The following is a 25,229-nucleotide window of genomic DNA, read 5'->3' as shown; positions in this document are numbered from 1 at the left end:
ACTTCAAGAAGGTATTTTATTATGATTTTGAATTAGGCACACTGTTGGAGTTTCTTTATCACATTTTGAATTCTGAAATCATTGAGCTAATTTTGTACTATAATCATTACCTTTTTAATCCGTGTTTGTCTATAGCTTAATTTTACTTTTTGCAGGTATTTTTTTCAAGCCTAAATTCATCACTTGAGTCTTATCTTCTTATCAGATGCCATATATACACTTGCAGTGTTGTAGAGGTTTGAGTTGGAGGCAGGTAAGATGTCACCTGGAAAAAAATGAGAATTAGAGCTCTTTTATTATTATTTACTGCTTCTGTAAGTTCTGTGTAAGGTGGCCTGTGAACATGTCCAGCTTCAACCACTGAAATGGCTTCAAAGGATATTACCAGCATCTGTTTCCCAGAGGTGTGCTTGTTATTGATTAGCTCACAAAGAAGGTAATACTTTATCACTGTCCTCTTCAATTGTCAAATTGAGTTTAGATTGTTCAAGAGATCCACGTAGAAACTTATTTCTGGCTTCCAATATATCATCCCATCACTGAACAGTCGGATTCTTCAGCATCCTGTTCACAGGGAACAGAAGCCAAATGGTTATTAGTTGTTTCTGAATGGAATTGAAAACGTCTGCTTGCCCGGGACCCAGTCAAATGAGTTTGTTTGCTGCATGTATATCTTGCCACTTTCTAAAGAGTATCTTTAGAATCCAGTTTCTCCTTATTGTATCACTATTTACTTCCATCCTGACAGCTGAAATCTCCTATTTTCTGCCATCCCCATGTTCTATTCAAAATTTTGTTGCAGTTTCATTCCCTCGGTCTGCTTTCCTAACCACAATTTCCATTTTCTTCTACTTTGCAATTCACCTCATAATCAGCACTCCCAAAACAAAGGCACTTTTTGGCTATGAAATCCTTCAGCACCAAGATCTAGCTACGTATACCTGTACCATGATACAACTTCACAGACACTGAAGCCTGAAGTCTCTCTAGTTTTAAAATGCCAAGTTTAACCTTTGCATACCTCAGGCTACCAAGCTGCGTGACAACACTTACTTGACAGAGAATCCAACAAGCTGAATTGACTGCTTCAAAGTTCTCTGTATCTCCGAGTGGTAAAAATCTATAAAATTACAAAATCATCGGTTGCCTTGCAGTACAAACCAGTTTCAAGAAAACAATTTGAAAAAAATAATGGCAGTATATTTTAAAAGGAGGATCTGTTCCAGCACCTTGTCATTTCCACTTTCCTCTAAGACTGTCAGGTCAGTGTACCCAAGAAAAATTTGAATGGGAAAGTTCACTCTAAATCAACTTACTTTATCCCCAACAGCTGTTCTTTTTATTATTGGACATATTGTTTATTCACTTTACCTTATTTTTATTTATTGCTAGAAAATCTGTCTGAGAACTGACTGACCAAGTTGCTGCAGCTTCTATTCTTATTATTTAAATTAATTATATCTCTACTAAAATAGGTGCCATTTTTATCCTATCTGTATTCACTTTCTGTATCTTCTTTCACATCTTGCTGTTACTGCAGTTCATTCTTCTGGTCTCCTGATATAGAAGATCAAAAAGCCGTGAATGCTAAAATATATCCCAGCAATTTCTATTCTAGATCTGACAACTACTATTTATAGGATAAAATTTTACTCCTTGTTAAACTGGTTGCAGAAAGTGTTATGCCTACAAGGGCATCATGCATATAAGTCTTGTAGTTCTAAAACCATAAAAAATTGAGATTGGAAGGGGCCTCTGAAGGTCAACTAGTCTACCCTTCTTTAAATTACACAAAGTTAGATCAGGTTTCTCAGGGCCTTGTTCTCCGCAGGTTTGAATATCTCCAAAGATGAAGATCCTGGAACTTTTCTAGGGAAACTGTTCATGTGCTTCATCACTCTCATTTTGACTTCTTCCTCCTTATATCCAGCTGGAGTGTCCTATGTTGCAACTAGGACCTGTTTTTATTCTTTCCCAACCTATCTCTGTCTTTATGAACCAAATTTAGAGCAACAATTAACCAATTCAGTGGACTACGACAACCGTTGCTACTCTAACTTGGATGAAGAAATCATGTTTACCCACAGATTACGTGCAAATTCTCCCAAACTGCTTAGTATTGCATAGTACTTGACTTTTGGGTGAAAATTTACAAAGCTTCCAAGTAGTCTGGAAGTCTAGATTTTTTTTTATTTCTAATGTTATTCCTTTTAAGAGCTTGAATTTCAGAAAGCCCTTGTTTCTTCTCCCTTTGAAAATGAAGCTTTTTATACAAGCAGCTTGAAATGGTGTGATACTGCTGGTGGTGAAACTACCATCATCAATCAGTGTGAGCTCCTGCTCAGCAAAAGCACACTAATACATTCCTCAGTATCCCATCGATGAGTTAGCAGCTACTGAAGAAGTTTCACAGAACTCTTGAGGTAGGACACTTTATTTTATGAAAGGCATTGAAAATGTCTGAAGTTTGGCCAACAAAACTAGAACTACCTGTAATCAGCAGTCATGCTTGAAAATCTTGGCCTCAGTCTTTGTTTATTGCAGTCTTGTGTCAAATAACATGTAAGCAAATAACAAACGAAGCAATTTTCAAGAATTTATAGTACCTTGAACAAATGAGAGGTTTACCTTTCATATCAAAACCCGACCTTAAATCTCTTTTATTTGCAAAATCAAAATAAAATTTAAAAAAAAAAAATTAATAATTCTCAGTTGAGTCTTTCAGCTCCTAAAAAGATTTCCTAAAACTTTAGGAGTCTAACTGCTGACTCCGAATTTCTTCAGGATCTGACCCTAACCTACAAGTAAGTTATAGGCAAGACATGTTTAGGGCAACCTCTTCTTGATTTTGACCTGAGCTTTGACAGAGTTTAGGTTTACTGTCACAAGGAGTGACTAGCTATCAGCCCACCCAGTCTCAGCTCTGTTAAATGCCACATACCTTGCACAGATGAAGCACTGATTTATTAATGAAGATAGGATGGAATTATGTGAGTGTAGTTCCTTCTTGATGAAAGAAACTATTTCCTGGGTTGCTTAAAAACACTGAGGTAGGTTGCTAGTCTGTTACTGTAGAGATAATTCAGGTTTCAGCATGAGCTGGACTGAGAGATTAATGAGTTTACTTTTTCCCCTGTTTTAGCTGTGCCAGAGTTTAAGGCAGGGGAGTTGGCTATGGCGTAGCTGGGATGCTTACTAATGCAGACATGAGGACATTTTAATGCAGACGGAAGGAGACTGTGATTACTGTATATACTGCTAACCAAAATCCTAATCAACCAGCCAGCAACAACAACCTGCCAGAACCCAGGAAGCCTGTCAGCCTCATGCTTGCAGTCCCCAGGCCACCTAGGGATAGTGAAATGGGTTTATCCAAGAAAGCTAATCTCTTCTGCTTTTCCAAAAAGGTCTGCTCCCTAATGAAAGCAAAAATGTTCATGTAGGTATGGTTCAGACAGGAAAGGAAGGGATGGAAAGGTAAGGCAATCCAAGGCCAGGCAGGACAAGACAATAAGGGATAATACTCAAAATCACTCATACCTCTCTGACTTTTGAGTTTTTTGTAAGCAAAAACAATTTACTTCCAGATTTGATCTAAAATAACCATCTTGACCTTAAAGAAACCCCACCCACACCATCGCATAAGCTAAGCCAGAACTATTTCTCTCTCCAAATGCCTGTTTAAATGTTTAAATACTTGCTGTTTGTTAAAAAATGTGTTTCTGAACACGTTTTATCAAGTAAAGGAGATCTGAGAAAAACCAACTGCATTATCCCTGCATTTCTGTAGTTAGGGGAATAATATGTTTTGTTCCATCAATGTGTTCACTTTACATTATTCAGCAAAAAGCTTTGTGAAATAAGAATCATGGGAATATCACAATATAAAGGAAAAAGGTACAAATAACAGCTTCATAAACTGAGAAATGTACATAAATAAATCATGTAGATGGGGGCAGTTTGCTTAGCTGGCAAGAAAAAAAAAATGGAAAATATGCTTGTTAAACAATAACCATAGAGTGTGCTTTTATGATGTTTTTCACCACAGTAATTCATATTAGAGATAGAAGCAGTTGCATGTTAAGTAAAATCATTCAGCATTGTTCTCCTTACATTACAAAGAGCTGACTTATGTTGTTTTTAGATGCCTCCCATTAGGAAGTAAATATTCCTCTGATGTTATACATTTCAGAAAATTTAATAAAGATGAACTGTAAATAAAGTCGCAGGGAGATTTCAGACAGTTTTATTAGCAGATTGTTGAAAAGAAAAGAAAATTAAATACAATAACAGTAAACGTGGTTCTCACATTGAAACCAGGCTCAAATAACTAGGCTACCATAGAAAAATTTCGAATTCTTGCATTATGATGTAAAAACAGATTTTTGTACAGATTTTGTACAACAAAATTCGTAATAACCTTTTTTCCTTTTTAGAAAACTTTAAATATATAGATAAAAATAGACAATTTTCATAGGTCCTACATGAAGATGAGTATGTTCTGTTCCAAGGGCTTGCATAGAGCGCAAATGTGGTTATAATATAGAACAACTAGACATTATTATCTTTAAGATTACAAAAGCATATAAACAATAACATGAGTACAACTTTTCTTCATAATCTATGCAAAAAAACCCAAAACAAAACAAAACCCAAATCAAAAACCAAAACCAAAATAACAACCCAAAACCTGTGAAACTAAAGAGGGGCAAAAAAATTCAACTTATGGTAAAATCTCATGGTCTGTAATATTTACACTGTTTTTAGCAAGATTCTTTCTAAACATCCAGCTCATAAATTGGTTCCCCTTTAATACTTAACATTTCTGTTTATGTACCAAGCCAAACACTGAGGCATTCCCAAAGGTCTTGAAAGAATATACTGTAAAACTACTAAACCTACTTACAGGTGACTCTATGCAAGGAGCAGAGCAATGGTAGATGCTACTACATATTTCAGTTGTAGGCTTTTAATTCTCTTTCAGATATGAATGATTCAAAAGCTTGCCACAAGTCCATCTAACTTTACAGCTGTTAACCCTTTAAAGACTGCATATGAAAAAACTGGAGTACAGAATCCCATGTGTGTTTAAGCAACTGTGAAAATCATGAAAGAATCATGGTTAGAAAATAATGTCACTACAAAGTATTAGGCAACAATATTTAATGAAAAATATTGCTCAATATTTCTTTAAAAAAATTACTGTGATGTGAAGTTGTATATACATCTTTCTATTGTTAAAAAAGGATTGCGGTGGAGTAAATATGAACTGCACAAAATAAATGTGTACCAGTATTGCAAGGAAGACCTACAAACTATAGAAGCTCAGTGCTAGAGTTTACAAAACATTAGATTTTTTTTTGACAAAATAATATTAATATCCAATCAGAACTACTTTTAAAGAAATATTTGCTTTAAGTTAGGCATCTTAGACATTTAAGGTTTTGATATGTTTCCATGTAATAAATAATATTTTATATGCATAAAACATTAGATGAAGAAAGCATAATCACAAAACTTACAGTAATAGCACTGATTCACAAAATCAGTCTTTAAAGGGGTAACCCAAAAGTACGCAAAGCAAAGAACATAATTTTTAGTAATGTAATAAGCAGTGTGTTGCAGCTTACTTCCAGTTATCAGCACAAAGGTGAAAACACATATTGTAGCTTTCATAAAGACAGTGAAAGTAACACATAACCATCCATCCCTAAGACAAGGCGGGAGGGACAATAGACTTCAACTGTATCACTCAGTTCTACGTGGAATTGGACTGATACATCAAGTGTTTGTTAGGTTTTCTTTTTTCAGCAACATTGACGCAATATGACATTAACATATAAAAATATTTCTGGCATTTTGACTTGCTGCTCAGCCACAGTCCATTCTTAGAAGTGCACTAGTCAGGGCACTAACCAGAGCTCAATATACAAATAAAAGTGGCTGATACAGAATTCTGACTCGTTACCAGATGCTTAAGATCTCATTCAGTAATACTGTGACTCCAGGACAAATATTTACATGCCTGCATGCGTTAAAACTAGAAAGGTGTCTTTCTGACCAACAGGGTGACAAAACAATATTATCTAAAAGTTTCATTTCCTAAACTCTAGATTTCTACTGCATACATAATACCTTCCTTGTGTGATTTGTGTTATATACTGTACATGTGACCAACATTTTGATAAGAAGCAAAGTCTTTTATTTCATAAACCCCTGCCAGTTTACAATGAGAAATTATTATTGTTTTTTATTGGTTTTTAATTTATTTTATTTTAGGAAAAGAGACTTTGTGAACAGTAAAACAGTTTGTTTACATTCAGCATTTCTTTTCACTTACACAAAATTCCATTTCACTTAATGTAGTCTAACATATATGTGTTGGTCTCTTGGAAAGCATGTGGAAAAAAAGTCTTTAGAAGAAAATTCACGATCATAATTTGAAAACTGAATGTATCAATTTTTTCTTCTTTTACCTTTTTTTTTTTTTTTTTTTTTTTAAATTAAGAATCCTCTTATGCCCTCTACGAGTTCATTTCTGAGCTGTCTTGCTGGTTTCGGTATGATATAACAGTCTGTAAGTGTAGTTGGACACCACTGGAAGGATCATTTGATGTGCTCAAATATAGAATCATCATCAGAGGAGAGAGTCTGCATTCCTTGAAAAAGGGAATACTCAGCCTTGTTCTGACCGCCTGTAATTTTGGATACAATAGTCCGGTGCAGAGATACAGATTTTCGCTGTAAGAAGAGTGCTACTGTACATTTACAAACATTCTCTAGGTCTCCGGGTTGAGCCACAGGAGATAACCAAAGGAGGACACTCTTGCAGAATTCTTTACATTTTCGAAGAACATTGATAAATGAAGTTGAGGAAGTTGGCTTGAAAACACTTTGTTTCCACATAACTCCTTATTAGCCAATGTCTTACTGCAACGTTCTTTACTGTAGAACACGTATTTTCAGCAGGAAAAATTCAATACATGACAGTAGTTTTCAAATAAAGTCTTCCATCTAAAATATGAAAGAGAAACATTTGCTTTATATATATATACTGCAGTGAATCAAAAAAAAGGAAGAACCCCACAAGATTTAAAATCTCAGCAGAAGTAGTCATGCCATAAATCTGCAAAATGTCACCTACGGTACTTTTTGTCTAAAATAAAAGAAAATCATAAAACCTGAACATCATCAACATAATTTCATCTGACGGTGGTCAAATTAACTCCATTGAAAATTACACACACTTTGCAAGTTGTGAATATTGTAACAACTTCTGAAGCTTTAATATATGCTGCACTCATATCAGTCCTAGGGCACTAGGAATGTAGGTGGAGCCTCTGTGGATGTGTTTTTACTGATATGCAAACTTAAGTGCATAGTGCTGAACAGCAATTATTTCCTTCATGGTTGCAGAGCAAAAAAATCTTCTTGCATGCAATCATTAGTACTCCCATCACTAAAGGCATAGCTCATACTTTCTGATTTAGTGATGTTGTTAAATATACCATGTAATGTAACCATTGTGCACATTTGTAGCTATTTATATAGAACCCAGTATAGGATATTTAATCGGTATCAGCGAAGTATAGCCTCCTTCCCCCCATAAATGAGATTAACTGAACAATTACTATGTTAAAGATGTAAGCATGTTTCTCACAACATTTTTTCCACCCAAGTGAGGAGCATATATTCAAGTGAGATATGTGCGATGGAGAGGAATATGAGCAACAATAAGCTCACCTAGCCAGTAACTGTTGATCTAGAAAAACTTGGAAAGAACATATTGCCATAACATATTTTCACCTAGTTGATAAGTACAAAGCAATCTTTTCTTCAGTGGGGACATTATCATCTTATATGCATCTATTTTCACAGAACTACAAAGATTATTTTTTAAAGAACAGAAAACAGACAGAAAACTCCTTAGTTTTCTGACTTCTATGACAGAAAGTGTTGTTCCCATGTGAGTAAAGCACATTATGAAGCATATTTAACCTCTACATACATTTGCAAGTACAAGCTGTATCTCAGTTTTTAAAGTCTACATGAAACTCTTCTTTAGATCCAAGTGAATTCAGCAATTACTTCAGCGGTTTTTGTTTCTGTTTTGGTTTTCTTAGTCTAACCTTTTTTTTTTCAAAATCAGTCTATAAAATTCTTATTAGATATACAGGAAAACAATCATGTGAGATAAACCTTTATAAATGAATGCTGAAATTTTTGAAATTATTGGCTACCACTGAAACTTCACTTTCACAAGTGTACTGTAATTGTTGAGGAAAGAAAAGTTTAACTTGCAAGTAGACAGATACACACCACATACAACTGTAAAAAATCATCCCTTCTGCACACCCCTTTCCAGTTCAATCAGAACTGCTGAGGAAAAAAGAGACTGTAGAATCACTCTGCTGCAGTGATTCTTGTCTAATGTCCCTCTATTTTCCCTTTTCCACCACTAGTTTTCTTTTGCCAGTTTCTGAGGTGTATGCCCTTTTGCTACTTTCTCCTTGTTTTTACATTTTTCTGCCCTTTTTCCCTACTTTTTTTTTTTTTTGGCAGAGCAGATGATCACTTTCCTACACTTAAAAGCGAAAGGGCTTCCACTCAGAACCATTTTTTACAATGAAGAGAGATAAAAATAAATTGAGTAAGGCCTTAACTTTAAAACTTTTTTATTTTTTATTTGAAGCATGGAGAGCAACGAAAATGCTTATGGGAATTCAGAAGAGAAAGAAGGAACCTCTGAAGTGGAGCTTGGTAAAACTAAAGGCCTGGAACACCATCTCCAAAGAAAACCTGTATCAAGTACAGGATAGCCAGAGCTACTACTGGCTACATTTCCATGTAATTCTCCCAAACATATTGAATAAACACAATAAACATTTACAGCACTAAAGCTTTCTGGATATCTCCGTAGGAGTATTACTCTGCATATATACCACCACTTTGGCTATCCTGAATGTACACTTGCTAGTGAGTGCTATCCATAATTCCCACACCTGAACATTCCAACAGCCTAAAGTCAGTAACATAGTTTATTTTACTATCTCCATCTACCTTTTAAAATGAAATATTTACTAAAACATATTCTCAATTAAAAATACAACTGCAGAAAGCAGAATCCTTGTAGCAGTCAACAAAAGATGAACAGCTGTACAGTTTCAAAAGTCAGCTCTATTGTACACTGCTAAAGGATCCAACCTGGCAGTGAAGTCAAAAGGAGGTTTTTCACTTTTAAAGGAATCAGATCCCATAGTCTGTATAGTCTGTATAAGCAGACAATTAGTAAGAATAGAAATGGGTAGCTTTATGAGGTATCTTCATTATAAAGTGAAAGGATACTTGTTTTTTATGTAAGTTCTCTTCAAAATCTTCATTAACAACTTTGCTGTAAGACTCAAAGGAATACTAGGGTTGCTGACCACACTAAACTGGGAGGAGCTGTCACCCCCTCATGGGCAGAGAGGTCCTGCAGGGAACTTGACAAATTAAAGAGATGGGCAACCAGTAACTGTGTGAAGTTTAATGAGGGCAAGTGCCATATTCTGCACCTGGGATGGAACTACTCTCTTTTTGTGTATAGACTGGAGAACGAGAGGCTGAAGAGCAGTGCTTCAGAAACGGACCTGGGGGTCCTGGTTGATGGCAAATTGAATCTGAGTCAGCAGTGCCCTGACAGCCAGGAGGGCCAACCGTGTCCTGGGGGGCATCAGGCAAAGCATCACCAGCTGGTTGAGGGAGGGGATTGTCCAAAGGAGGGCAACGAGGATAGTGAAGGGCCTTGAGGGGAAGCCGTATGAGGAGTGGCTGAGATCACTTGGTGTGTTCAGCCTGGAGAAGAGGAGACTGAGGGGAGACCTCATTGCAGTCTACAACTTCCTCACAAAGGAAAGAAGAGGGGCAGGTACAGATCTCTTCACTTTCATGACCAGTGACACAACTTGAGGAAATGGCATGAAGCTGAGTTAGGGGAGGTTTAGGTTGGATATCAGGAAAAGGCTTTTCACCCAGAGGGTGGTTGGGCACTGGAACAGGCTCCCCAGGGAAGCAATCACAACACCAAGCTTGTCTGAGTTTAAGAAGCATTTGGACAACACTTTCAGGCACATGGTGTGACACTTGCGATGTCCTGCACACGGCCAGGAGTTGGACTTGATGATCTTTATGAGTTCCTTCCAACTCAGTATATTCTATGATTCTATTTATGATGAATATATACAATAAGCATAAATCTTCCTGTTCCTCAAACAACTATATGATGGACAATTAAAAGTGCAATTAAATCATCCGTATTGATAATGGACTTAAAATGTCATATAGGAACTCAGCAGATGATCCAATATCATTGCTGGCTTATTATAAAGCAAATATATTCTCTTATTAGCGTGTGTAACTAATTCCCCTATCATATGGGAAAATGCAGCACTTGACTTTAAAATAAATCCTTCCATGTTATGACACAGATAACACAATTCCATGATAAAGTAATACTTACTATGAATTCAAAAAAGATTTGTAAAATGTTTTCTTTATTTTCTCAAGATTAATTGTGCCCACACAGAAAAAAAAAAATCAAAGTATCTGTGGAACTGCCTGGCACCCTCTCAAATAATGCATTTGGGAGAATATAGAGAAATCATTTCTTTAGGTTGTATACTTTTCTTCCAGCATGCTCCTGTGTGTGGCTGAGAAGTTCATGTAGCCACTCATGAAGAATGTGCAACAGGTGAATAGCACTGCACTTCAGAAATGCAAAGACTTCAAACTGTGCTAAGAAAAATGGGTAACTTACAACTCTGCAGAGGAACGACAACCTCACATCGCAATGTGGTGACCAAATACAAAACCTATATTTGATTGCTGTCTCTTTCCATTGGAGACTACTATTACCTTCTTCCTATCCATTTCTCTCCCTATTCTCAGGTTCTGAGGTTCTTCCAAAATGACAGGAACTTCTCAATGTTGATGTCAAAGCCACCAGAATCACTTCGCCTCTAGGTGTAGCCAGAGTTCCTATCTGAATACAAGTGGATTATTGCCACCAATAGGCCTTTAATGATTTCAAGGTTAAAATCACAAGCAAAACCTACAAATCACGAGAGTGATCAGCAAATCAAGCAAGCTCATCCTTTGGTATATTAAGAATGCAAATGCCCAATGGTAGCAAACAAGCTATAATGTCCCGTATGTAGTAGTAGCTTTATAATAGAAATAAAATATCATGATTTGACATTTATTTTTCTCAACAGTCAATGTGAAAATGCTACTACTCCTAAATCCCAAATCATGAGCATGCCTCTGCCTCCCGCCTCCCTATCAACTTTTTTTTAACAGCTACATATGCCTGTTGCATTTCTTTCTATTGCTAACAAATGCAGAATTTGCCTATCAGCATAAAAACAATTTTATGTAAAACAAATGGAATATATTAGTCACAGAAACATATGCATACAAACATATACTACACAAACACACACAGCATTCTCTAAGGATGTTTACAACACTGGGGTATATTTTTAGCCTGCTGAAAACTGTTGATCTGTGGTGGTTTCCCAAATTTACATACTGTTATATACAATATAAATACATAAAATTTACTTTCACTCTTAGGAAGTCAAGCAAAAACACAAATTGGGAAAATCAGAACTGTGCCTGATTAGCAGATTGTCATCTGTTTTAATTGCTCTTTTGCAAATGGCAGTGTTCAGCAAGATCACACAAGCTCATGCTAGTAACTCAAACTGAAAATGCCACTACTCCTAAACATCATTTGTTTTTGTCTGTGGATTGATATGACAGAAATTCTAGCCAGAGTGAGGGAGTATTTTTTTTTAGATCAATTCTTTTTAATTAAGACTCATTTTGAGGTTTTTGAATGAACATGCGCAAATAGTTAAAAGGTCATAAATGTTATAAAAACAAACAAATGGAACTGACATAAAAGTTTGCAATGCTGAAACAAATCATATGCCTCAAAATGCATTCCCACAGAGATGTCATCTGGGCAATGATTCACATTACTGTTCTGTGGGCAGGTTGTAGCAAGTATCTCTATGGACTCAACATTTTCTGAGGTAAAAACAGAAGCCCACTCAAATATTATTCCTTTTAATATGCGACCTTGTAAACTGATAAAAATGTACAATGAAATGTTAAGTCTTCAGCTGCAAACTAAATAAGTTATCCATTAGATGGTAATGTGTGTATTTCTGCCACTCAGTGCAAGTCACACTGGGGCTGTTTGCCATCCAAAACATTATATTTTAGTTTGTATTCTCAGAGCTGCTTTAAAAATAAATGTAATAACAGTGATCATCAAGACTATCATACTGCAGTCTTCAGTTTGCGAAAAATCTGCAAATCAATACCCAAGGTGTGGTGTCACATTTAAATTTAGTCGCTATCATACAAAAGCCTACTGAGGAAAACTCTCTTTAGAAATAGGACAAAATGTTTTGTTCTCCCATAGTTAGGAGCTGAAAAAGAACAACCAAGTGAAGAAACAAACAAAAAGATACAGAAGCCTGACATAGAGAGCTGATAAGAAAGAAACCCACAGAGTTCAGATTAAGAAAAAAAAAGGACAAATGCTTTATGAGAAGGAAAATCACAGAATCATAGAATGGTTTAGGTTGGAAGGGACTCTAAAGATCATCAAGGACCATTCCCCTGCTATGGGCAAAGATTCCTTTCACTAGACCAGGTTGCTCCAAACATGAATGACAAGAGAAGAAATCTCAGTGGGAGCTCTAGAAAGTTAGGATGTCAAGGTTTGAATACTTTTTAATTAATTTTTTTTAAATGATTGTAATTTGTGAGCTGTAGAATAGTAAATGTCAGCCTATGATCCAGGAATCTTTATATCACCGTAGCCACAATTTTAGTCACTAGAATTCCTAACTACAGTTAATATAATTTTGTCAAATATGCACAAGCTGATGATAGAAGCTGATTTTCACTCAAAATGGGTGTTAAGGGTATTTGAATAGTGTATCTATTCATCTCTTTGTGCTTTCAAAGAACACCTGCTTTAGGTTGATATGTCTCTTGTTAGTAAGAACTGAACAAGTGAAGACAGTAACTTTACTCCCAAATATGAAATTTTCTGTGATTTGATTTTTCTTTTTCTTTTATTCCTGGTTTTCTGCTTTCTGTCTCAAACTTTCTCTGTTTCTTTCCTTTCTCTTTTTAAGTAACAGAGATTTCATGTACTGATGGTTTCTCAGTCTCTTTTCTTGTCCTTAGGTAGATAACACCAGATCTCAGTGTTAGCTGAGATCTCTACGGATTATGTTAGCCCAAATAACAACAACAGCCCCAACAATAGCAACCAAAAAGCCAGATGTGCATACTTGTTTATTGGAAATTAAAGGTTCTTCACTCATAAAAATTCATTTGAACCCCATCTCTATGGCTGGTGATGGAGCTGACCTGAACTTAAGAGCCCTCTTCTAAAATCACGTTACAACACAAAATCCCCAGGACTAGCCCATGTGTTCCTAAAGATAGCAGAGACTTGGTACTGAAATGAGTATATACACACCGTTGCCAGAACCTCCAATCATTAAAAACTGCTAAATTCAGTTAAAAGAAATAAAATATTTTTGACATTAAATGGGACTACTTATATCCAAATAAAAGAAAAGCTGCTCCCTTTAAACTAAATAACATAATGAATTGTGTTTCCTGTTAGGAAGTAGCTTTATTGAAAATGGCAGCTATTTTCTCAGAAGTTATTTCACGGCACCTGTAATCTTAATGAGGTTTGTCCCTTTCAAAGAACAGTTGTACGTGCATGCCCGAATGCACACAACCTCTTCAGCCCAGAGCTGATAAAAGCATCTGCAAGCCATAGCTCAAGCACATTTAAATTATATAACTGGTTGGTTTATTTGTTTTAATAAGATGGGGCAAATGTGAATCACGGTGTACTTCTAACCTCTCATTCAAGTTGATGTTTTAATCATTTGGAGGAAAAGAAACAAAACAAACGAAAGGGATGGCAAACTGGTAATGATTCATATGATATTTGATAAGACAGCAATGGGAAGTCAAAATAAAAGCAAGCATATTGTGACAGATGGAAGGAATCTTAGTCAAGTTGTAACCCTTCTTTGAAAAACTTAAAGGAGGCAACTAATTAAGGATGAAATATATTTTTGTATACCCTTCTTATATTTCATTCAAAATTGAGACATAAGAGGATTTATTTTCCACTGCAGATGGAAGATAAAAATGGGAGTCTAACTTTTTAATCATGGGAAAATCATTTATGATGAACTTCAGTCTTTTTCAGAGTTTGTAGTGTGACTGAAAAGAAAAAGTCCAGCTTTTGTAAAATCCAGTCATGAAATCAACTGAACATAACTTTCTGTAATTTTCCTGCTAAAATGTAAAACATTATGTTGTGAGGGGAAAAAGACTCATTCCAATGTCTAAGATTAATCAGAACACTGAAGCTGTACAACTCAGCACTGAAAAGGAGGGACAGAGAGATCTATACTGTCCTGACATGGTTACTGACAGCAAAAGTAGATCATGTGTTGGGAAACATGGATGAATCCACTGCCCTCTTCCCTAGCAGAATGAGAGCAGAGTACAGGAGATGCAGGAAATCAGGCTCAACATTGAAGCTTTGAAATTTGAACAATTTGTTCTTTAAAAAAACTGCTTATCCAGTTTTTATGCAAAGATGGGTGATTTCACACTGCATGTTCAATAAACTCATGCAAATACGAAGTATGTAAACATATTTGGCCAAACACTATCCCAGTTTGCCCTTTGTGTAACACCAATAAATTAGTTTCAAATTTGCATATTGTTATTAATCATACACCTTTCATTTCTCTACTTAACATTCATGTACAAATATATTTGTGTTAATACTCAGTGAAAATATTCAGGAAACTGAGATGTCCAGGTGTTTCTCTTTAAAACAGTAATTTATACGTAGGAGATTTTAATTCCAATTAAAGACATAAAGCTAAACCATGGATATATAAAAAAGAGCATCTAAACACCTTTTTTTTTTTGCAGTCGTTTTAAACATTTATCTATCTTCTTTCAGTAATTTTATCATGTGTTTTAATCATTAATATATGTTTTCATTATATCCCTGAATACCTTGGGAGTAAGCTAAAGGTCAGCAATTTGGTCTTCAGTAAGCTAAGAAAACAGTGGAGCACCAGAATATGTCACCTTCTATTATTTAAAGATCATCTAGAACACACAGAACTTGCCATTTTGAGGACTGAAAAGATTGAACTGGCAAGGTGAGAAATTGTTTGAAAGAAATAGATTTTTTCTAAAAACACACGCTGTCTTTTCTTGTTGCCTTACAAACTTAGCAATCCTTTTTCTATTTGTATAAATACAACAAGCACATACCCCAAAAAAGACAACAGAACTGATTACTTAGAGCCACTGAACCTGAGTCACTAAGGCATTGTATTGTATCACTTCATGTTGGTTAAAAAAAAATAGTAATAATAAAAAAGAGACACAAAACAAAACCCTTTCAACTGAAGAATCATGTGGAAAAGTTATTAAAGGGTGAAGTCACAGCTAAATACAATCAGCTTGTGAGCTTCCACAGCTCATTGTGTTCAGTGCTGTTTGTAACACAGTGTGGATAATTTTGGTGCTGAACAATCTGTCCTGTATTAAACAGTTTTAAGTTCTGCAAAAAGGTGTGTTTGATTTGCTACTGTATTTCCAGAAACATAAACAACTTTTTTTAATATCAGCAAGGAACCTTGGATCTGATATCATAAAATTGAAACAGAGTTGAATACTGGAATGTGATTTCTGCCTGATACCTTCTTTTCCTTTGTTTTCGTTGTTTGTTTGGGGTGCATTTTTTGTTTTGTTTTGGTTTTTGTTACTATTCATCTTTTTTAGTCTGATTAGTCTTTCACTTGTTCGACTTCTCTCCATTTTGCCTCCTTTTTTAATGCCTTGCTCAAATGATCACTTTTTTACACTAAATATCATCATCAAAGTAATCTTACATACAAGGTATCAGTCATAAAGTTAAGTTTCAAATAGGCTTAAAAAAATAATTACTTTCCTTTCTGGAGAGAAAAGTGGTCATGAAACGAAATTGGAATAAAATACAATAGATCAGGGTTTGTTGGAGCTTTCAGCAGTTTTTTGCTTCCGAGTTGAGACCAAATTACAGAAAATATCTATGCAAAAGCACATATAAGGCAGTAGTTCTTTAGAACTATCCTCCATATACAAACAGAAGAGAAACACGCAAACAAATTCTTTCCATCACTTAATTAGAAGCTAATACTATTAGCAGGATACATGTGTATAAAACTACAGACCACATAATAAAGTGTGAATTAACAAAGATCTTTTATGCAAGTCTCAAAAAGTAATATGGGTCATGAGTTTTCTGCTATGAATAGTTGTGGTCATGGTTAGTACTACCTATCATCAGATAGTGTGATGCTAATTTGTTTCAGTGCATACAAATAATTTATGAAGACAAGCTTTTCTAAAGTTTTAAAACACAAGAAAATGCTTAGATCTAATACCTATTCCTAGGCAGAGCACCTCTTCTGATTCAGAGAAGAAGCTACCTCACCCTTTTGTACAAGATGTTTCTTTTCTAAACAAGTAATTTGAATTTGATGTTACCTAAGTAACTGAAAGGCAGACTAGTGTTTTGTTGTTTTCAGATTAGATTTAAACCCCACAATTAATACAAGAGTATGCAACTGAGCTGTCATTTGAAATACTGCAAAGTCTACTGGAAAACAGAGGCCATTTAAAGAAAGCTATGCTAACCTGCATACATCAATTCTGGAATATGTGGAATCTTTTTCTAATATCAATATCATATTAGTACCACATTTCAATACACAACCACCATTGTTCTCATCTGTGTGCTAAAACAGAATAACAGCCCAATGCAAAACATGAAGAAATAGTCACATGCAGAACAGGAAGGAATGAGGCTGTAAAATAGATATATTGCACACTGCCAAGCTTATGGAAAATCTATTAAGGATGCCTGGGATGTCAAAACATATGTAATATAACCTTTCTGCTTTTAGGTATTTTATATGAAAGCAAGTTTAAGGAAGACAATGGCACCAAGCAGTCAGCTCCAGAGCAAGACTCAAGGCTAAAGAAATGAAACCAGAAGTCATGCCCTAGGAAATGAGCTATGAACTGAAGTCACACATAATCCTTGCTACCGCACAGTAGTAGAAATAAAACTTAATGAAGTTTCCAAGGCTTAGCATGAGAGGCACAACTACAAAAGTGAAAAAAAAATTGCTTCATGTTAAACCTGAGGAAGACTTCAAGCTGAAAGATGCATATGGGGTCTAACCTAGTAGTTAGCTATGAAGTAGTACGTAAGGAATTCCTATAGTGAATGAAAAATACTAGCATTTTAGATCATAAGGAAACTCTGCTTCTGTGACAAGTGCAAACGCTGGCCCAGGTAGGTTGTTTTTCAATTCAAAATTCATACCAGTCCCCCTAATTGACTGTAAACTTCCATCTTGAACACATCTTCATAGATGCATTTCAGTACTGCAGTGACAAGCCAACCTTCCCCATTCCCTCTCAGTGGTAACATAATTTCAGGTAGGTACTTCAAAATGATCATTCTACCCTCTCAGGAAAAACTCAATTACCCTTAGAGCCAGGTGGTTTAAATTTGGCACCACTCTAGTGTCTTTGCCAACGGAGATTCCTCAGAAAAAACAGCATGTCATGACAGACTGTGTCCTGGATGCACCCCACTACAGAATCCCAGACCATATGGAAGCAGCATGCTTTCCCAGAGAGAACTTAACACCACAGTCCATCATCAAATAGTAAGAAGGAGAAAAGAGAATGGCAAACTAAATTAAACCACAGAGCAGTCTTACCCAGTGACTTTGGGATCAAGTGACTACCTTGGAGTCAGAAGCAATGACCTGTGCAAAATATCTGAAGTGCAAAATTTTCTTGCCTCAAAGTGTGATTTTCTCAAGACAGAGGAAATGAAAAATGTTATTTCCTGGTTGCTTTTACTCTTCCTCCCATATCCCCCATCCCTAGACTCTGTCCTCTGCCACAGCTTTCCACTTACACTGTTTCTTTTGAATAGCAACACATTAATGACATAATACAAGTCGCTTGCAGGACATCCCCCAGACACAGTTTAAGATGCTGGTTACCCATGCTCAAGGTGAGTTTAGTCTGGAATAATTTCAGAATAGGCTACTAGTATAATACAAAGAATCGAGTCCACAACATGGAAATAAAATTAATTGATTTACTTATCATAGAAAAGCAACTCATTATTCCTTGTATATACCTTAAATAATAGTAAGAGACACAAGCCAGCTTTATTGTAGGAACTCAGTTCTGGTGTAGTCTTCTAAGATGATGGATGTATTTAAATGGTCTTTAAGATTATATTTGTGATATGAAAGCCTGCAAATGCAGATTTTAAAGCCGATCTAGTACTATCTACTACTATTCTACTAGTAGAATTTAGTAGATTTTAGTAGAAAGAAAGGCAAGAACTTAGTATATCCTGAATATACTTACTGAATATCTGTCCTGGTAAAACAGACGACTATAAAGTTAATTTTAGCTGGAAAATCTAAGAGAGTCAAAGGTTTTGCAAGAATATGAAAAAACCAACAGGGAAACCTTATAAAATGAGGATTCTTCTGTGCACTGAATATTTAAGGTCAAACTCTGGAACTATTGCCCATTTGGAACTGGAATAGAACTGATATTTGTATGTTTTAATAGTGTTTTAGTCCTTTCAATATTTTAGCATTGGGAACCAGATTGCATCGGATGGCATAGTAACTGCAGCAATAGTGACTGTGATTGTCATAACAAATTTGATGGCAAGGTTGAAAATGGAACTGATCCTCCAGTCAGTGATACCATTTTTATGATGCTTCCAGTATTTCCAGTGAAGCCAAGGAGTCTGATCCAACTGCAGTATTTTATGTTCAATTCATCAATGGCTTAGAGTGTATACCTTTGAGTCAGAATATAAAGCTAAAAATGAGAGCAAATTATTGCTGCTTTTTATTTTATGTTTGTATTCAATATAGCTTGATTACTTGAAAGGAGTTGTAGCCAGCATATTGCAGCACGAAACAATATCATGAAAAATACATGTCTTTTAATGCAAGGGTTGCATCGACAGTTTGTCACAGGCAAAATCTGCAGAATCAACACAGAGACAAAATATACAAGTCAAAACTTGAATTATCTAATATAGCATTGTATATTTTCAGCAATCTGTATTCTAATTTCATGCACATAAACCAGCACTGTAAATTTTTTGGTCCTGACTTTGTAACACTTTGTTTCCAAGGCCAGCTGTAGCACGTTGTGATCCATCCTTTCTAACATCCATAAAAAACCCCACACTATTATGCTATTGCTGCTTTTCCTAAGCTATTAGAGGCTGGATCACTTTTCAAAAATAAGGCTGACAAGAATATAATAGAAAAAATGTTTTTACCTTTACTGATACACACTTTGTGTTTCTCAACTAGGAAAAACAACATGACATCATATTATCATTATATACGCTGCTGTCTCCCAGGATGTCCTTCAGGTGTTACGGGACCCTACAATGAGCAAAAGCTAAAGATTTCTTTTTAGAGCTAGCAGTCTATTCTACAGAATAGATTTTCCTCTTTACAAGCCAGCTGGCAGTTCACTGGAAGAATACTTAATATAGATCTGTGCTGACAGCAAATTTTAGCTTAGATAGAACGTGATGCGCTCTAAGTATTCCTTCCAAATGTGTTAATTTTAGTTTTACTTCCTTTATGCTTACTTTTCTTAACTAACTTTTTTTTCTTTCATATAGGAACTTGAGATACTAATAGAGATGGGTCAAGTTCCACATCAAATCCATGGGAAAGCCAAATGCTTGAATTACATGAAGGCTAAATTGTTTTATGTTATTCTTAATCATATCAATATAAAAATAACCACTGCTAGAAAACACTTTTTAGAATTAGAGATTTGGCATAGTAATTGCTTGCTTTTCTGGTTTACAATGATTAACTTACATGAATATTAGAGACATATTAAAAATTTGTTTATCTTAAAATAAAGTATTGTAAATATTTCCTATTTCTGAAGGATGCCAAAATGCCTTTTTTTCATCTTACTGCCAAAAAGAAATAGGACAAACTTAAAATCTTTGGCCACTTTTATCCTAAACCATCAGATCCTCCAATAGTTAATTTAACTTTACTGAGGGGAAGTGTATCTTTTTTACCCCATTTTTTTTTTACTTCAACTGACAAAATAGAGTGATTAAGTTGGAGTGATAGTTTGGGAAGATGATTCCCTTCTTAATTCTTAACGCTGCACAAAGTGCTGCCTGCCTGATAAAGTCTCACCAAATTTTATTTACATTTCAAGTCTAACTGTTTGCTTGCCTCTTGAATATTTTAAGTGAATGCTGAACTTTCATTCTCTTTAACAGCATTTCTGACCCCTCAGTTAGTTTAGGATTATAAAACAGGGACTGTTCCCTACTACACCAAAATTGTCACTCATTAATATACCACTTTTGATTTAACACAGAATAATTGAGGTAAGTCAGGCTATTAAATTTTCTCATATGAAAATTCAGGCAAGCTACCTTTACACAAAATTTAGACTATCAAGTATTAGTTTGCTAAAACCCATAAAATATTTTCCCATCTATTTCCCTGTACAAGATTTGAAACTAACTATAATGAGTTGATAATAGTTGTAAACTGCTGTATCTTGCATCACCTCTCTTTGCCACTTTTGAATGCCTGGGACTCTGATCCATCACCAAAGAAAATATAAAAGCAGAAGTTAATAACATAACTGAACTTCTACTGTGCCTTTCATCCAAGATCCAGAATACTTTACAAATATTAATTAAGTTTCACAACACCCTTGTGAGATACCAAAGCTTCAATGCTGCCATCAAGAAATCAGTAGATATTATTTCTTTCTTTATGCATAAAAATTTGGTTTTGACTTAAGGCATTGGTTAAAAATGCACTGAAGTGTGCAAAATGATCTATTCCTTTGCCACATCATTCAAGAGCAAAATATCAGACCTAAAGCATAAAAGTAACCCCAACAAATGCTACCGTCTTAATTGTGAAATTGATATTATTCACTTGATTCTTTGCTGAAAAATGTAAAATGAGCAAAGACAGTGACTCCTTATCATATACTTCCTGTGACTTTGACGCATGATACATCAATCCTTTGCAATTAGACTATATCAGACTATAACTACAATTCCTGCTATGAAATGGATTTATTGTATGGGAAACACAATGCCAACACCAAAATAAAATTAAAAAAACCCCAAACAACCAAACAATAACCAGAAACTGAATTCAGCTTTTCTGGAATGTGACTGAGTTTACTAAATTTGTTTGTAGCAGTCTACACTGGGGTACTAGTTATGCTCCTTCCATCAACACAGGAGAAATACACACACTCACTTGATAATGGGATGAACTGTACTGTAGACATTTCTTTCCACTCCCTCCACTGAGGGTCAAGGGTGACAAACAGAGCTGCAGATGGCTAACATTGAAGACTTTTATGCTTCATCAGGTTAATTCCAGCCCATGTCTTATTTTCAAGCATAACTACATTTAAAAGGTTGTCCATTACTAGTTGTACATTACGAATCAGTAATGGCATAGTAATACAGTTACAGTAATATAATGCAACTATATCAGTAATATGATACTATTTTCCCTTCTAGAGTTCTGTGATACTTGATCTACCTGTTCTTCTACTTCCCAATTTATGTCTGCTTTTGTTCTTATTTCAGAATTTTCAGAATGCTTTTTTAGGCTTGTTTCATCTCCCGGTAGCATCCAATTGAAATAAATGCTGCAGTTTCAGTATTAATGAAGAATTCAAGTTCTTCTTTCTACATTTGAGGGTCATGCTTTAGCAACTTTCAGAACTGTCCAGAATTATATGAAATAGAAAAGGCATTGCCAGACTTGGATATTTTTCCAGAACTGATGAGCAATTACTCATTTTCAACACCAGTAGTTACAAGAAGTGACTGAAATGCAGCTGCTCGTGGTGTGTTTACTGTCACAAGTGATATTGGAATTCTGAGGCAAGCGAAAAGGAAAATACACAACAGAGGAGATTCATCACATTAACTTCAGACACCTGCACTGTAGATAGCTGCGTTTGAGATGGTTTTGTAGACTCCCTTTATAATCAATGAAGAAACTTGGAAGTTATGATTCATTTTCTTCAAAGAGAGAGATGTGTCTATCACTCCTCATTGACTTTAATAGGAGTCCAGCCAAATAGCTCAGATAAAGACATCTACTCCACAAATGTGTGAAGTGGAACATATCCCTCCCACTGATATTGTTTGGGTATTTTATAGATAATTACATTGCCTCAGCAGCTATTCCACACCTTCATAACACTGAACAATACCTATACTGCCATTTTGGTATCAGCAAAGTCTCACTATATCTTATCAGCTGAACAAATTAAAGGATAATGTAGTAAAGAATATATGAGTGTATACAATCTTGATAGCTTAAACATCCCATTTCTTAAATTCTTTATACAATGAGCGCTGTATATTGAAGCACTCTTAAAGAGCTCCTACTTTTCGGTCTCTGCAGAGCTGGCTTTCTAAGGTACTGCATGTCTAAAATGAATGCAAACCCATTAACGTGTTTATAAACTCCTTGATCAAGGATTTAAGCAAATGCAGGCATATTGAAAATGAGTAAAAACCCCATCGTGCTGTTTCACTGTGCAAATATAATTTCTTGTATTTTATATCCCCAATAGTTTCCTTATTTCAAGTACACTTTCCTTATTCCAATAATATTGTACTCATCCTTGAAGAAAACAGAACTCCATTTCACCAGTCTTACTAAGCACAGTGTTAACATTCCATATTGATGCTATTTTATTTTAAACATACTTTGCTCTTCCTTGTCCATAGACACTATTTCCAGCAATATTAAGTAGATGATAGATTACCTTGGGATTCTAGGTGGTCCTCTTTTTAAGTAATAGTCTTCACCTTTGTCCCAAAACACCTAATCATCGTCCTCTTATACCTATTCTTTTTACAGAAATAGCTCTCTGCAAAGTACTTAATTTCTTTTAATCTCCTCTCACTTCTGTATTCAAATTTTGCACAAAATTTCAATATTGATTTTTTTTCACTGTGTATTCTCTTTCTGGACATCTAGCTATTTTGGATACTGTCTCAAAGTTGCTGATTACTGCAACCTGTCATTTAACTAGGTCCTCTGCCACTACTGTCCTTTGCAACTGTTACTGTCATCAGTCTTACTCCAGGTTCAATCATTAAATGTCAGGCAGTAAGTCACAAACTGGTTTTTTTTTCAACTGTTAGTCTTGTAGAGGATAAACTAATCTCACATCATGTACAAACTGCTCCAATATGTTAATTCCAACCTATGATGCTAGTCTCTTTTAATATGCATATCTGTTCTATAAAAACTGTTATGTATCACAGGTTGACAATAATAAAAAATACCAAAATGTTTATCTTGTCATCCCTACTTATAAAATTAAAAAAAATAATTATCATTAATTAAGATGAAATTGAAATAATTTAAAAGCCCTTGAAAACTTTTGGTAGAGTGAATAAGGTTTCTCCAATTTTAAATGTTGCTGTAGTCAAAATGACACAGAATGTGCAATAATGTATTTGTTTTTCAGATACTGTATGTCTGAAGAGATTTTTTTTGTATACTTCAATTATAAAAACATTTAAAACATACAAACTTGTGCAATTTTTATTTTAATGAAGATGAGAAGTTCATTAACGAAGATAAATATTTCATTAGATGTTAAATAAAACAAAGAGATTTTTTGGCTTCTCTCAGCACAAAATTCCTTTGAAAGATTAATTAATACATGCAAATTATGCAAATTAGACCCATGCAAATATTTTATGAAGACAATTAAGGGAACCATTAATTACTGCTTTTTTTGCTTCAGTGAGATTCATTCATTTAATTTTAATTTCACTTTAACTGTTTTGATGTATAATCTTGCAGCTAAGAACTTTATCTTTCCTAGTGGGTCACTTAAACTTATAAATTCCATCAAGTGAGCAGCCACAGAAATCTGTAAAGATATTCTCTGGGCTATGTTTAGTATCAAGAGAAATTTTTGACACAATGCACTCCTAGAAACTGCAAAACTGGAAGGGAATGTGAGCTCATTCTTGGACAAGGTTCAACTGCTGGAAAAGCAATTAATTTGCTTTGGCTGTGCTAATATAGGGGAATTAGAAAGTGTGACACAAGACAAATAGAAATAATTAGTTCTCCAAAATGATGTTCTCATTAATATGGTTTGAACAGTAGAAATAAAAAACATTATTGTGGCATGTCTGCATTCTGTCCCTAGCCACAGGAGGTAGGAAAATGCAAGATACAGCATTTTTTTCACTTTTGTAGTTTGTATGGTGAGGGCATTTATTTTTATTTTTTATGGTAGGTTTTAAAGAAATCAAACTATGGACCTGATCCTGTTATCTAAAACCTACTGCACTGGCATAAAGCATGAGGGATTCCTAGGTTTCTTCCTGTGAAAAGATGAACCTATAAATATAACTGACTAGGTTTTTCACAACACTCAAGTTCCTAAATTGAAACTTTTATTTCAATATTGTTCATTTAAATCATATTTTATTATATGTAATACACAAGGTATAATGTGTTTTTATTCTCAGCTTACGCTACTATAGTAAAAGATTGCTTTAGCAAAAGAGTTTATGATATCCTTTTCAAATCTGGTAACATAATTTTCTTTTTCCTTAACGTGAATATACATACATGCATTTGACAAAGTATAGAGAGGTGGATTTTCAGTTGATCTCCTTTGCATTTACACCAATACAAAACAGGTTTTCTACAAGCAGTGAAAATTATAGCTGGCACTCTTCACAAAACAGGCTGCTAGAAGGCTGTTACGAACATGTGCTCACTTACATTCTTTATTTCTTACTTGTTGCAGAATTTAAGGTAATGGAAGATTACGTGGTTCCCTTAAAATATTAAACTTTTTTGCCCTCCTGCAGTTGATACACCTTCCAGCTGCTTACCAAGTTTCAACTAAAGACACCTCCCTTTGAAAGTTTTGCTGTGTACATACCTTTTATCTGGAAACAGATACTAAAGTGCAAGAACTTGATTTAATTT

The 25,229-nt window shown here is 35.0% G+C and overlaps 1 protein-coding gene across 1 annotated transcript in view; it reads right to left on the bottom strand.

Moving 5' to 3' along the window:
- Positions 1-458: 458 nt before the first annotated feature.
- DACH1 (dachshund family transcription factor 1) overlaps positions 459-25,229 on the bottom strand; it is a 379,725-nt gene continuing 354,954 nt past the window's right edge. Inside the window, exons 12-13 of the mRNA XM_039385172.1 lie at positions 1,054-1,120; positions 459-564 (exon numbers count right to left, since the gene is read on the bottom strand). Coding sequence (XP_039241106.1) covers positions 537-564; positions 1,054-1,120 — 95 coding nt within the window. The 3' untranslated portion in view covers positions 459-536. The remainder of the gene's footprint in view (positions 565-1,053; positions 1,121-25,229) is intronic.

Source organism: Pipra filicauda, unplaced genomic scaffold (assembly GCF_003945595.2).
Source record: "Pipra filicauda isolate LSUMZ 115617 unplaced genomic scaffold, ASM394559v2 scaffold39_size4671491_pilon, whole genome shotgun sequence".
In the NCBI taxonomy this organism is placed as follows: Eukaryota; Metazoa; Chordata; class Aves; order Passeriformes; family Pipridae; genus Pipra; species Pipra filicauda.
This window is presented reverse-complemented; position numbering and strand designations above follow the sequence as displayed.